Source organism: Myxocyprinus asiaticus, chromosome 24 (assembly GCF_019703515.2).
Source record: "Myxocyprinus asiaticus isolate MX2 ecotype Aquarium Trade chromosome 24, UBuf_Myxa_2, whole genome shotgun sequence".
Taxonomy (NCBI): Eukaryota; Metazoa; Chordata; class Actinopteri; order Cypriniformes; family Catostomidae; genus Myxocyprinus; species Myxocyprinus asiaticus.
The window spans coordinates 6,049,306-6,063,575 of record NC_059367.1 but is presented as its reverse complement, the minus strand read 5'-3'; the positions used below and the strand labels follow the sequence as shown (position 1 = coordinate 6,063,575).

General features: G+C 38.5%; 1 protein-coding gene across 5 annotated transcripts in view; it reads left to right on the top strand.

The window, feature by feature from the left end:
- Window positions 1-2,039: 2,039 nt before the first annotated feature.
- The window catches only part of LOC127415006 (host cell factor 1-like), a 29,141-nt gene continuing 16,910 nt past the window's right edge, over window positions 2,040-14,270 (top strand). The window contains exons 1-11 of one of the 5 annotated variants that reach the window (XM_051653444.1): window positions 2,040-2,178; window positions 4,142-4,332; window positions 5,431-5,579; window positions 5,661-5,821; window positions 10,565-10,773; window positions 10,890-10,974; window positions 11,085-11,191; window positions 11,277-11,456; window positions 12,285-12,608; window positions 12,847-12,998; window positions 13,339-13,521. In XM_051653444.1, coding sequence (XP_051509404.1) covers window positions 4,152-4,332; window positions 5,431-5,579; window positions 5,661-5,821; window positions 10,565-10,773; window positions 10,890-10,974; window positions 11,085-11,191; window positions 11,277-11,456; window positions 12,285-12,608; window positions 12,847-12,998; window positions 13,339-13,521 — 1,731 coding nt within the window. In that variant the 5' untranslated portion in view covers window positions 2,040-2,178; window positions 4,142-4,151. Of the gene's footprint in view, window positions 2,179-2,609; window positions 4,333-4,711; window positions 5,011-5,430; window positions 5,580-5,660; window positions 5,822-10,564; window positions 10,774-10,889; window positions 10,975-11,084; window positions 11,192-11,276; window positions 11,457-12,284; window positions 12,609-12,846; window positions 12,999-13,338; window positions 13,522-14,270 lie in introns of those variants that run through there. The other 4 variants (XM_051653445.1, XM_051653448.1, XM_051653446.1 and 1 more) reach the window with 4 other exon arrangements.

Below are 14,270 nucleotides of genomic sequence, written 5' to 3'. Positions count from 1 at the left end.
TGGAGAAATGTCCTCTGGTCTGATGAAACAAAAATTGAACTGTTTGGCCATAATCACCATTGTTATGTTTGGAGGTAAAAGGTTGAGGCTTGCAAGCCGAAGAACACCGAATACTCACATTTTACTTTGCATGACCTCGCACCAATTTAGAACACTTTATCAAAATAACAAAATATGCATTAAAGTGAGGATAAAAATATAGATGAATATTCTCAGTGATTAAAGATTTAGATACAGTAAATCTCCACAAGTTGACAGTGATTGTTTTATTTCACCATTGCTGCTGTTATAAGAACTGTAAAATCCTCCAGCGCTGGCCACAGTGTATAAAAAAAAAAAAAACATCGGCAACTATCGGCATAGATTTTTGCTGATAACCGATAGTTTCAAAAAGCAACTATCGGCACTGATTAATCGGTAAAACCGATATATCGGTCTACCTCTGGTATATTTATATAAATTAAAATAGATATTTAACCTTTGTCATGCACATTTTCAGAAATATGTCATTTGAGAATATGAAATGATTGATATTTTGTTTACAAAATTTTTGGTTGTATTAAACTACAGCAATAACTAAACTGCTTTGTTGTTTAAGTTTATGTTCTCATCAGAGGCATAGAAATTTCCCAATTTTAGAAATTACATTTCTACTTTTGTCCCAATAATTTTTAAATTGTTCCTACACCTCTGGTTTTTGGTCAAAGTTTTTGAAACATGTTTGTGATGATATTATTTCTGGCTCACCCTTTATAAGATAATGTGCATAGTTTACTAAAGAAAAGAAAAGATTTTTGGTTTTAGATTCTGCCAGTTACACTGTTGTTTATTGTACAGGGACCTGTGAATACAAGGACCTGTAAAATGTAATAACTTATAACATGGTTTTCAGAAGCAAGAAATTATTTAATTTAGGCAAGGCAAGTTTATTTACATAGCATTTTTCACACACAGTGGAAATTAAAAGTGCTTTACATTGGCATGATAAAGAAATGCGCAAAAATCAAGTTCAAAAGTAGGAACTTATTTTTGTGAATTTAAAATAACTTACAGTATGTTTATTGGCAAGAGTTGTTTTATAGGCATGTATGTTTTATTAATCCTATGGAATTTCAATTTGACAATATGATCTCATTGTTTAGGGACGACAGAGAAAAAGAAAACATTATACAGTTGTCAGTGAAATTAAACTGGAATTTAAATTGGAGTCATATTAGCCCTAGCCACCATCAAAAAATAAAATGAAAAGCTTCTCGCATTGTTTTAAAGGAATATTCCAGGTTCAGTACAAATTAAGCTCAGTCAGTGCATTTGTGGCATAACTCGCCCCTCCTTTTCTTTAAAAAGAAAAGCAAAAATCAAGGTTACAGTGAGGCACTTACAATGGAAGTGAATGGGGACAATTTTTGGAGGGTTTAAAGGCAGAAATATGAAGCTTATCATTTTATAAAAGCACTTACATTTATTCTTCTGTTAAAACTTTATTTGAGCTGTAATGTTAAAATCGTCATTTTTACAGTGGTTTTAGGGTTTGTTCGTCATGGCAATGGAATTGTAAAATTGGCTATAACTTTACACAGAAAAGTTTAGTAAGCGATTTTATTACACTAAAATCATATTAACACGCATATTGTTTATGTCTTATGGCTATACTTCAGAAACAGTGAGTATTTTACCGTTTACAGATTGGCCCCCATTCACTTCCATTGTAAGTGCCTCAATGGAACCCAGATTTTTGCTTTTTATTTATTTTTTTTAAAGAAGAGGGACAATTCCAAATTAATTTGTGGTAATCAACATTATCCCACAAATGCTGTCGACTGAGCTGAACTTGTATTGAACCCGTAATGTTCCATTTTTATTATAATTTTACAGTAGTAAAAATAACTGTTGTGCCTATGGTATACAGGCGGGAAACTAGTTTCCATCATTATGTTAGATATGGTAAAGCATAATTGTATAGTTGTAGTGAGTGCGTGCAGTAATAATGACAGAGACGTTATCATGGTAGAGTTGCGATAGTGAACGCAACCGCTTGTCAAGAAGATGGCGGCTTCCTTGGCGGCGTGAAAAGATGTAGACTTAGCATTATCTACAGTGAAAGGCGCACGCAGGGTTGAATCTGTTCTCTGAATCCTCATTCGTGGTTCTATAAATTAAATTAACAAATCGGAACGAGTAAGTATTTTGTTTTTCGGAATGAGAGAATCCGAGTATTTTGCAGCTTTCTGTATCGGCTAACGATACATCCGCCATTTTTCTTGAGGGAAGCTAAGCGGATAGCACAAATACTCAAGCTGAACTGTGCAACTCGAATAAAAATGCCATTATGGAATTCTTACAGGAAATAAAAACAGTAAAAATGAAACATGTAATGCCGAATGAGTATGTAGGATTTGCAGCGTTCAAATTAGCTATTTAGCATTGAAGCTAACTGGATGCCTCTTAGATCTCATTGAACATTTCAGCTAGCGTGCTAATGCGGCTAATAGCAGCAGACAATGTAACCTGCTTTCGGTCTTATTTTGAGATCAAAGTGTAATATTCAAGTAAGTGGTAAGTGACCCTGTGTCTCTTGTTTAAATGGTCCATTCATTTCAAAAGGAAAAAAGGGGTGGATTGTTTGGTTTGTTTATGAAAATGGCGGCACCCAGACAAGAGGCATGACAAATCCACATATCAATTCTTAACACACAAACCTATATTTGCTTTGTATTAACCCTTGTGCGTCAATTTAAAAAAGTTACTCAGAGGTCCTTAGAGGACAACAATGTCCGCGTCAAAAAACTGCCGTTAAATTATTATTTATTAATATTATTTTCCACTTTCACTGACTTAGATTTTTTTAATCAACATCAGTCCTGATAATAACTACCAAATATTCATTCATGTTCAGAATTTTAACCCTTTAAATGCCAGTTTGTTTACATAATGCCACTGTTGTTTTTTAAACACACATTTCTCAAAACACACCCACACAATTTTAGCCGCATCATTTATTCAATTGGCCTGCAGTGCTCTATAATGCAGCAATCAGAAAATAGGGAAAAAGCTTGTATTTGCTCCATAGGCTAAACATGAGAAAAATGGCGACATCTGGTGGAAAATGTTTACATTTTTTAAGCCAGGGCTCCGGAATGAAAGCATAATATGATAGAATTAATGATTTTATGCTTTAATGGCACTGGGATCAAATATTGCAGTTTTAATGTGTTTCAGTGGGGACATTTTTGTCCTGCAGGTCCTGAGTGTAACTATTTTGTGTACACGGTGTATTATAGATGTATTTTAGGAACTGAGGTTGCAATATCAAAATTCCCCCCAAAATACACACCTTTGGCTAAATTTATGCCGATGGCATTAACACAGCCAAAATGATAGAAAAGACAAAAATGTCCCCACGGTCGCACAATGGTTAATGCATAGTTTCAGTTAACCGTGCGATTTTGACCGGTGCATGTTATGATATATCACGTTATCAACTTCAGTGAAAGCTGATATTTTGCTTGGTTCACCGCCCATTTTTATTCGTTAGCATGTATGTGTGTTTTAGCCTAGCCGCTCAGCAGCTAACGAGGCGCTTTAGCTGCAAGCGAGCTACAAGATGGCTGCCTGTACATCTTCACTGAGCTCCGCTTCAACTCTGAAAGGCATTTAACCCACCCGCCGCACTTTTTATGCATATGGAGGTTAATGAAAAAAATGCCCGGGACTCCAGCTGCATGTAACGCTACGGCTTTGGAGTTATTTTCGTCCCTTTCTACGTGAATTGGCGTTTGTTGAGCCGCCGGCGTTCGCCTCATTCACTCGTGATGAAAAGCGTCTTTCGCCGCTGAAATGGCGGCTCGCGCATATTTAAGCTAACCGGCTAACATCGTTTTACTCGCCTTTTCGTGTTACACACTGAACTTTTCAAGCACATATAAAGTCCAAATTGATTTGAATACACTTTACAATAATATAACGTAGCGGTTGGTGCAGAAGCCGTGTGGTATTCAAACATTTTCAGGTGACCTATTTAGCTCGCGCGAAGCTACACAGCACTAGCGCGCTAAACACAATAGCACAGAGCATTGACACACGAATGCTGTTTGCATCCAAACTAAAATCAGGACTGTGCATGGGATTTGTGTCTCGCTAGAGAAGTGGACATGGCTTCTTCAGGCACCGCGGGCTCTGTTCTGCAGCCGCGCTGGAAGAGGGTTGTTGGCTGGTCCGGTCCGGTTCCTCGCCCGAGACACGGACACCGAGCTGTGGCTATTAAAGAGCTGATGGTGGTGTTCGGCGGAGGGAATGAAGGCATTGTGGATGAGCTGCATGTCTATAACACAGGTGAGGACGTTTATACGTTGTAAAGAGGTTATTGTTTTGATATTTCTGGATGAATTAATTACTTTGTGTAGCCTGTAGCTCGCCAGATTCTTTATCTCTCTATGTCTCTCTCTCTGCCGCCTCGGATCGGTTTTATTAATTTCGAACTGGTCTTATTATTAAATCAGTTTGACTGTTTTTCAGCAAATAGTCAGAGCACCTTTTAGTCTGGGGTTTGCATTGATTTCGGACCATTTGCGTATAGATCCTCAGTTAGCTCGGTTGCATTAGCTTGCCAAACAGTTAGCGGCTAGGTACCCTGGTATAGACAATCTTTGTGTTTAGTGTTTAGCTAACAAGCACTAAATTAAATTATGCATATGGTCGATTTGAGTCTCGTGTTTTCAGAGTTTATCTCAGTACTTTGCGATTTCATTGCATCGACTGCTGAATAAATAGTTGTATTTGTCTGCACTGTGTTGTGTAGCGATGTTGTGTATAACCAACTGTGCTAAGTGTTTGTGTTGAAGTGTCAGCTAGCCAGCTATCGCTACAGCACTAGCCGTCTTCAGCTAGCCAAGCGGCGGAGAACTGGCTGGCACGCCAGGGAAAATACCAAGAGAAATGGCGGGTTAATAGAACGCCTGCTACGTCATCACAACACACAGGCCCCGCCCACTCGATTACCCGCATTGCCATGTAAATACTCCTAGTGTCAAATGAGTGGGATAGAGACTGTGTGGATGATTTTGTTGAATGTGGAGTTGTGTTGCATATGTTATTGTTTGAGGGTCCGAGAACTCGTAGATAGAAATGTAATGTTCCTAACCATCTAAGATATTGAGTTGTCTGATTTGTACATGTTGCTGGCTGGGATGTTTTTTCTTTATTTGTACATATTGTTCACATTAATTCTCTTGTTGAAACCATACCATAAAGTACAAAATAAACATTAAGCTAACCAGTTAAAGTTTGTGTACTGTAGTCGTGTTGTTTTCTATTTTTTGTGCTACATTGCATCAGCTGAACCGAATGAAAGAATATGATGCATTGCAACTCACTACTGAGTGTACTGTATTAATACGAACCACAATGACGCAATTACACATTTCTCAACAGCCACCAATCAGTGGTTTATTCCTGCTGTCCGGGGTGACATTCCTCCTGGCTGCGCTGCGTATGGATTTGTTTGTGATGGCACCCGTCTGCTTGTATTCGGGGGCATGGTTGAATACGGAAAGTACAGCAACGATCTCTATGAGCTACAGGTAAGCTCATCGCCATCGTCTTTTAAGTTTTCAAAGGTTGAGCTTAAAAGAGTGCTTAATTTTCATGTAAATTTTAAACAGGCCAGCAGATGGGAATGGAAACGGTTGAAGCCCAAAGCCCCTAAGAATGGACCACCACCTTGTCCTCGCTTGGGCCACAGCTTTTCTCTAGTTGGAAACAAATGCTACTTGTTTGGTGGACTGGCGAATGACAGTGAGGATCCCAAAAACAATATTCCGAGGTAAACAACAAAGCCTTGTACAGCTCATACTTAAGCCTTGTGTACACTTTACGACTCAAGCTCCTCTCCTTTGATGTTTTGAGTCGGCAACTGGTCTGGAACGAGAAGTCTCGGATCTCACGACAAACGGTCTTGCGTGCGCACTCCTGCGACATGCCGAGACTAGTCCTAGATACTACGACAGTTTTCAAAACAGCTTGATATCTAGATGTCTTGTTGTCAGGTGTGCGCACTGTCATGACGAGTGATCGATGACAATGAGCCACAGCCAATTAAATATAGAGAGAGTGCAAGAGGAGGGCAAGGTATTAGGAAGCAGAAGACAAAAAATAATTACAAAATAAAACTTCAACCACATCTCCCTACCCACTATCTTTATTATTTTCAGCTGTTTTCTTAAATGTTTCCTTTTGCAAATATGCGTAAAAACGGGCGTGAGCCGTTCTTTCATTTTTGTGGAAAGAGGAGAGCAAGGTTTAGGTAGCAGGAGACAAAATTATTTGAAAATAAAATAAAACTTCAACCACATCTCCCTACCTGCCATCTTTATTATTTTCAGCTGTTTTATAATTTGTTCCTTGTCAAATTAGTGCAAATACGCATAAAACATGCGCAAGCCCTTTCATGTTTGATGATCAAAGAATCAAGAATATCAAGAATAACTGCATGAGTTTGTGAATTTCGTTATATTAATTTTGCAATGCATTTTGGGCAATCATTTGAAACAGGATGACGCTAAAGGCAGTAGTAACGAAAAATGTTTTGCTGGTTACGTGCAGATTTAAAGGGAAATAAGAATACGATCTTCAAATTAAAAAAAGCGAATGCATGAACGTTAGGGTTGGGATCCGAGAACCGGTTCTTGTTCAGAACTGGTTCATTTTTCCAATTTGGAATACCCAATTCTCAATGTGCTCTAGGTCCTTGTGGTGGCGTAGTGACTCACCTTGATCCTGGTGGCGGAGGACAAATCTCAGTTGTCTCCGCGTCTGAGACTGTCAATCCGCGCATCTTATCACGTGGCTTGTTGAGTGTGTTACCGCGGAGACATAGGGCGTGTGGAGGCTTCACGCTATTCTCTGCGGCATCCACGCACAACTCGCCACGTGCCCTGCCAAGAGCAAACCACATTGTAGCGACCATGAGGAGGTTACCCCATGTGACACTACCCTCCCTAGCAACGGGCCGATTTGGTTGCCCTGGATTCGAACTTGCGACTCTAGGGGTTGTAGTCAGCGTCTTTACCCGCTGAGCTACCCAGGCCCCCAAACTGGTTCAGTTCTTTACAAAATACTGGAATCGGATGATCTTCGTGACTTTGGTTCCGTTAACGGTTCCCCTGTGTGAATTTTCCGCCAATGCGGAAATTCCAAAACAGTGACACTGCTTTCCAAAACATGGGCCAGCACAGGTGAGCATATTTGATTGCATCTTATTCAATCAAATGCATTCATGCAAACTGCTTAGCCGTGGTGCAGCGTGCGGTCAAATCTTTAGACGTAAAAATATATTATCACAGCAGTTGTTACAAGTGGTGTTTTATTCACGTGTTAAATGGGTGTGTCTTGTCTAGGGTGCAACAGCTTATCGATAAAATTGATAATTATCGATAATGAAAATCATCAACAACGAATTGAATCATCGTTTAGTTGGATATTTGTGCCGAGCACAGAGAAGCTCCATCATAGACGTCACTTTACAGCCAAGTGAAAAATGCATTGCATGATGAAACTCGTTTGAAAAATTACGGAGAGAATTTGAAGTGGAAAAAACGTGACCCAAGATGTCCAGCGCACTAGAGCGCTTTATAAACACTTTGAAAAAGCAAACTGTTTAATGTGGACCCACTCCATCCCTGATGAATCATTTTACTCTTTAATGAACAGTACTTCTTAAGTTTTACATGTGAAGCAAAGGAGCTGTTTTGCATCATGAAAGTAATAATAGTACTTAGAAATTCAAACTTAACCATTCATGATTCAGGCTTTGTTCATAGTTTTGTGAGAGTGTAGAATCATGAATTCAGTATAGTAAATCAAACCAAATACTTACGCCTTTAATCATTTCTATTTTTTTGAAAGAAAGAAAAAAATCACATTTGAATAAAATACAGGAAATAAAATTGCATTATCCGATTAATCGGCTAAATTTATCAGATTAAATATCAATTATTTTGATAATCGATTAATAATCAAAGATTAATTGATTATCAAAATATTTGTTAGTTGCAGCCCTAGTCTTATCTGTTCATGGTCTGTAAGGCTCGTAAAAAGGACTAACGTGAAGTGCCGTTAAACCTGCATAGGCATATATCCTAATTGTATTTGGCTCAATATACAGATGTGTGTCAGCGTTCTCAAACCCAAGATCATCAGATCAGTTTGTTCTCCGTTTAATTATTATCTACACAAATATCTGTCTCCTGCACTGGCTTCAGTGTGCAAATGCACAATATTTACAAGACAAGAAAAGGGTAATTTTCCCCTCATTGAATGTGAGGATAATGGAGAAAGAGATAAAATAGAAAACATTTTCAGCTTTAAATGTGTACCTTTGTAAAATGTTCCATGTTAAATGGCCATTGTATTCTTATGTGGGTTGATATTGTCAAAGATATGGGCATTTGCAGATCGAAATGTTCCTTGTAATTTTCATAGTTCGTAAACAATAGCCCTGATATGTTAAAATGATCATTGTTGTTATTTTCGAGGTTGATCAAAATCTATTTGTTAGATTATGAGGTCAAGTTATTAAGTCACATTTGTTGTTCTGCCAGATCTTAAGAAAGAACTTATGGCCAGCCAGACTTAAATGTTTGGCCCCCATCAACTTTTCATTTGGATAATCTGGCCCCTGCAAGAAATTAATTGAAGAGCCCTGGCATAATGTCATATGTGTACCGATAATATGTATTTGTTGTGCCCTCTTGTGGACTAAGGAAACAGTGTCAATATAACAATTTGGTGACTTAAAAATGTTGGTAATATTTAAGGTAAAAATTTGAATTCATTTTCTCAGCCCAGTTGACTGCCATAATCCAGAGTAGCAGATCTAGATTCAGTGTTTCCCACAGCATTTTGTGAGACTGTTTTGGGTGGACCTCGGACCCTCTAGGGGGGCATGGGGGCATGGTCCCCCCATAAGAGAATTTTGTACAGTTTAATGTTAAATGCATCAATCTGGTGCAATTTGAGAGCAAAATGAAGAGGCTAGATCAGTGAAGAACTTTGTGCTCTTGTAAACAATTTTGTGCTCTAGTAGTAATTTAATCATAAACATATTGGTTGTATAGATATGAATGGTGATGACACGGCAAAATAGTCACACCCACAAAGCATAAACGAGACTGAGTTTAACGCAGTTCACAAATGGTCAAAACACAAAATCAACTAGAGCGTACATTTGAGCCAGGGCTCGACATTAAGCATTGTCATGTGCTTGTACTCCAGACAAGTAAATTGGTCATTCACTTGTCAGAGTAAAAAAGTTACTTGTCCGGAGGAAAAAAAGGACATTTATGTTAAATTCTCAAGTAACATGTCAAAGTTTATGTTGAATATTTTTCTAAAATTATGACCGATGCCCAACTTAGTAGTGTACCTATGCAATCAACTCAATTCTCTGCGACAGAAATGTAAACTGCACTGGGTAGGGGAGGAGGATATTGTCATATGATAATTAATTTATGTTATGTATGATAGTCAAATAAAGAAAAGCCTCCATCACCATCATTTACAGCAGGGGTGCTCACACTTCTATGGAATGAGATCTGCTTTTTCATCATGTTATTGCAGCAAGATCAACCATGTACAATAAAGGTTTTACATTAACACAATACCAAAATTTCAGTAGTCTGTAGTGAAATTTGATGATTCTCAATACCAGCTTTAAAACCACAACAAATAATAACACTAAATAATGTTAATTATGGAAGAATGATTTCAGGTTCTTAAGTAATTATTCAAGACTAGTAAACAGTCAATAATAAAATAACATTAAAAAACAGCAATGAATAGAAATAGATTAAATATAATAGAACAAAAAATACAAATTAAGAAAAATTCTGTGCTGTTTTTAACAGCAGTTTCAAGTATTCAAGGAAACATTCAGAATGAAACGCAACATAAAACTACTACTGGTCTTCACTGTATGATTATAATACATTCATACTTTTTAAAGCTACTAAAGGTATTCAGTCAAGAGCAGTGAGTGTTTTCTGGTTTTCTTGTTGTTGTTTGATTATTATAATGTCACACTAGAGAGCAGCAGGTCTATTAGCTTACATTTATACTTACAAGTCTGACATTTTAATACAAATCTGCTTTTTTCTCCGCTGTTTACGTTCACTTTAGACATCACTCTCTGTGTTTACATGAATACCTCACCAAGACGGGCATTTTGGCGGAATTTTGAAATGTATTCGACTGTTCAGGTGCTCATTAGTGCGAGCATTCTCGGAAAACGCGTGTTCAGCACACACACATACGCCGACTGTCAATCAAACAGTTACTAGATCACTAGTGAATTATAAAATGATTACTTTCAACAGCAGAATAAGAATATACACTTTCTAAAAGTGGTTACCTGTGTTGAACTTGGTGCTCAGATGCTGAAAATATTTACGTTGTCAGAGCCGCTGGTAATAACGTTAACGTTAGATAATTTCAGTGTTTGTGTGCCACAGTCTAGATAATTAATGGGAAACACTGAGATTTCTTATTTCTTTCTCTGTTCACACACCAGATACCTGAATGACCTCTACACACTCGAGCTACGCCCGGGCTGTAATGTAGCAGGCTGGGACATCCCCATTACATACGGCGTGCTGCCCCCTCCTCGAGAGAGCCACACTGCTGTCGTCTACACAGAGAAAACATCCAAAAAGTCTCGTCTCGTCATCTACGGTGGCATGAGTGGCTGCCGTCTTGGAGACCTCTGGACTTTAGATATCGGTGAGAGAAAGTACTAGTTTGCAAAAAAAAAAAAAAAAATGTTTTTGTCAATCCTGTTAAATCATTTAATACACAAATAATGCTTAGCTTTGTGTGCAATTTGCTCTGGTCTGTAGATACCTTGACCTGGAACAAACCAGCCATAAGTGGCGCGGGGCCTCTGCCTCGCAGTCTACACTCTGCCACCACTATAACCAACAAGTGAGTCACAACCTTTTAAGCAAGTTCAAATGATACGTGGTATAAATTAGAAATTTATTTTTGATGGTCAAGTTGGTGTGGTATTGACTAACTCTGGTCTCTTTTCATAGGATGTTTGTGTTTGGTGGATGGGTCCCTCTGGTTATGGATGATGTCAAAGTAGCTACACATGAGAAGGAATGGAAGTGCACTAACACATTGGCCTGTTTAAATCTAGGTAGGTTTGACAAATAACCTCTAGCACCCTAGTAGCCATGTGATAGTCATTCAAAGACAGGCTTTTTTTTTTCTGTAACTTTTAGACACAATGTCGTGGGAAACTATCTTGATGGACTCTCTAGAGGATAATATCCCAAGGGCCAGAGCTGGACACTGCTCTGTGGCTATTAACAATAGGCTGTATGTCTGGAGTGGCAGAGATGGTTACCGCAAAGCCTGGAACAACCAAGTTTGCTGCAAAGACCTGTGGTACCTGGAGACAGGTGGGCTATTGAGTTTCCTGATATGTTCTCAACCTCTAACCCTTAGTTTCAAATTTTGCAGTTAATTCAGCCTATACCACTTTAGTCAAAAGCTTAAATGATCTACAGTATTTTGCATCTTTGGAAATCTTTCATTGTTAGAATGTTTGCCATTCTGAATCTATCTGCCATTTATGTCATTGTGATATTTGCATATGAATTCATGTCTGTTTTTAATTGTGTTCTGCCTTGTTTTCTTGATGTAGCATTTCATTTACTTGGAACTAAAACCTTAGCTTACCTTAAATGTTAACACTTTCCTTGCTGTCATATATCTCATTTAGTGATAGACCGACATGTCAGCCAGGCCGATTAATCGGTCGATATTTGGCCATTTTGCGATTATCGACATTGGCCGGTTAACAGAAGCGTTAACTTTCACTTGTGTCAGTCACTTGATGTAATCTACCAACAGATTTGTCAATGGAAATTAAATTTCTGTTTACTATCTGACTCAGTTTTAAATTCTTAATATCTTTTTATTCTTATTTTATTTTATTCTTAGTAGTTCAAAAAAAAAAAAAAATATATATATATATATATATATATATATATATATATATATATATATATATATATATGTACTCAATATTTGAGTAAATATTGTATAAAATTACTGTTCTTTTTACTTAAGAAATTGTGTACATCTGATTTGTTGTTAAATTACATGCCAGCTTTTTTATCAGCCATCCTGCTCTCTATATATCGTATCGGTATCAGCCATCGAAAAACCCATATTGGTTGACCACTATTAAACTCACTAATTGTATCGTCATCTTTCTCTGTCAGATCGTCCTTTGCCTCCATCACGTGTGCAACTGGTCCGTGCCAACACCAACTCTCTGGAGGTGAGCTGGGGGGCAGTGCCCACTGCAGACACATACCTGCTACAGCTACAGAAATATGACATCCCTGCTGCGACAGCTGCCACGTCACCGACCGTCAACCCCACCCCGTCCATACCTGTCAACTTGCCCAAGAGTCCAGCGCCTGCCGCTGCTGCTCCTGCAGCTCAGAGCATGCCCCTTTCTGGGGTCACACTGGTGCCACAAGTTTCTTCACCCACCACTGCCATGCCAGGCAGCCCACTAGCAGCCTCACCTCGTGGGCCAGGTACAGACACGGCTTAACTGGGTTTTGCCTTTTTTTCTTTCACATGTCTTTTATATTCCTGCTACACGATTACCTTAATGGGGCAGTTCACCCAAAAATGAAAACATGAGGGTGAGTAAATGACAAATTTGAATTTTGGGGTGAACTATAAACAACCCTACGTTTCTGTTATTATACTTGTACAATATAAGCATAAGGTCATACATGTGATGTTAACATTTATGCTCTTCATTTCTAGCTATTCTTAAAGTGGCGGTGCCTCATTCCACACCTGGGACGTCTGTTGTTACTGTACGTCAGGCCACCCCAGGGGCTAAATCCCCGGTCACTGTTACATCACTTCCGGCAGGGGTCCGCATGGTTGTCCCTGCACAGAGCACCCATGGCACGGTATGTATACATCAGCATTATGGGTGTACTCATTGTTTTCCTAGTACTTCTTACAGATGTTTAAAACTCAGAGAAAATTTTCTATATATAGTACTGGCAGATTTGCAGGTTCATGAACGCTGCCATGTTGAGTTCACATAACCAGCTCAGTATTACTTTATCTCAATAATCCCCTGTAATTAGACACTTTCACTTACTGAATAAATGTATCATGGCTGTCTGCGAATAGCGCAGTTTTACAATGACCACTAACTGTGCATGAAGCTGCATTTATGCCACTAGCTCTCAGTGAACAAACCAAGTGCACCTTTAAAATCTTTGTCTTTGTTTTGGTATCCAGCCAATCGGCAGTAGCCCTCAGATGAGTGGCATGGCTGCTTTAGCTGCAGCTGCAGCTGCCACACAGAAGATCCCTCCCTCTTCCACGACCACAATGCTAAATGTTCCAGCAGGAGCCACCCTGGTAAAGACTGTCACTATGACTCCAGGATCCTCTACTGTCAAAGTAGCTTCACCGGTGATGGTAAGTGCAGATAATGAGATCAGTAGTGAATTTGGGTGCCGTACCATATACAAGCAAACAATGCTTAGGATAAAAACATCTGCCTAATGAATTCAAAAATTAAAATGCACGAATTCAGGGCTCAATAATAAGGATGGCCCACTTGCCCAGGGCCAGTGTGATGACATTTTGGGCCAGTTGATGGACCTGTCACTAAGTTTTACTTTCGTTTTTATGCCTTGCGAACTTAAACATTTGGATTTCTGTGATGTTTTGAACATTGCTGTGAATTCTGCTTATATAAACTTATCACCAAGGAAACATTACCATGCTGGCTAACACAGATGGGTTTTGTTGAAATTGTGAGAATTATTTGTCATAGTCTTTGAGGCACCTGTAAGAATGAGTGAGTTGAAAATTAATAATCAATCAGTAATGTTTTACATCATATGCCATAGTTTTCCAGCAAAGCTAGTTTATTGTGACGAAAACATAACATGAAATGAAAAATGTAAATGTTATTCCTGCAACATTTAAGTATCGATTGCTAAAAATAACATTTATTTGTTTATTCATGGTGAAAAATGTTGGCACACTAATACATTTCAGTTTGAAAGTGCATTAATTTTGCGATGTTTTAGCCTTCCATCCACACTGAGATGCCATTATTGTCCAGCAAAAACAGCTTTTCGAAAATGCTCTCCCAAGTGGATAAATCTGAAAATGCAGTCTTCGCGTTGTAGTGTGGAAAGGGAAAATGGAGATAGTCC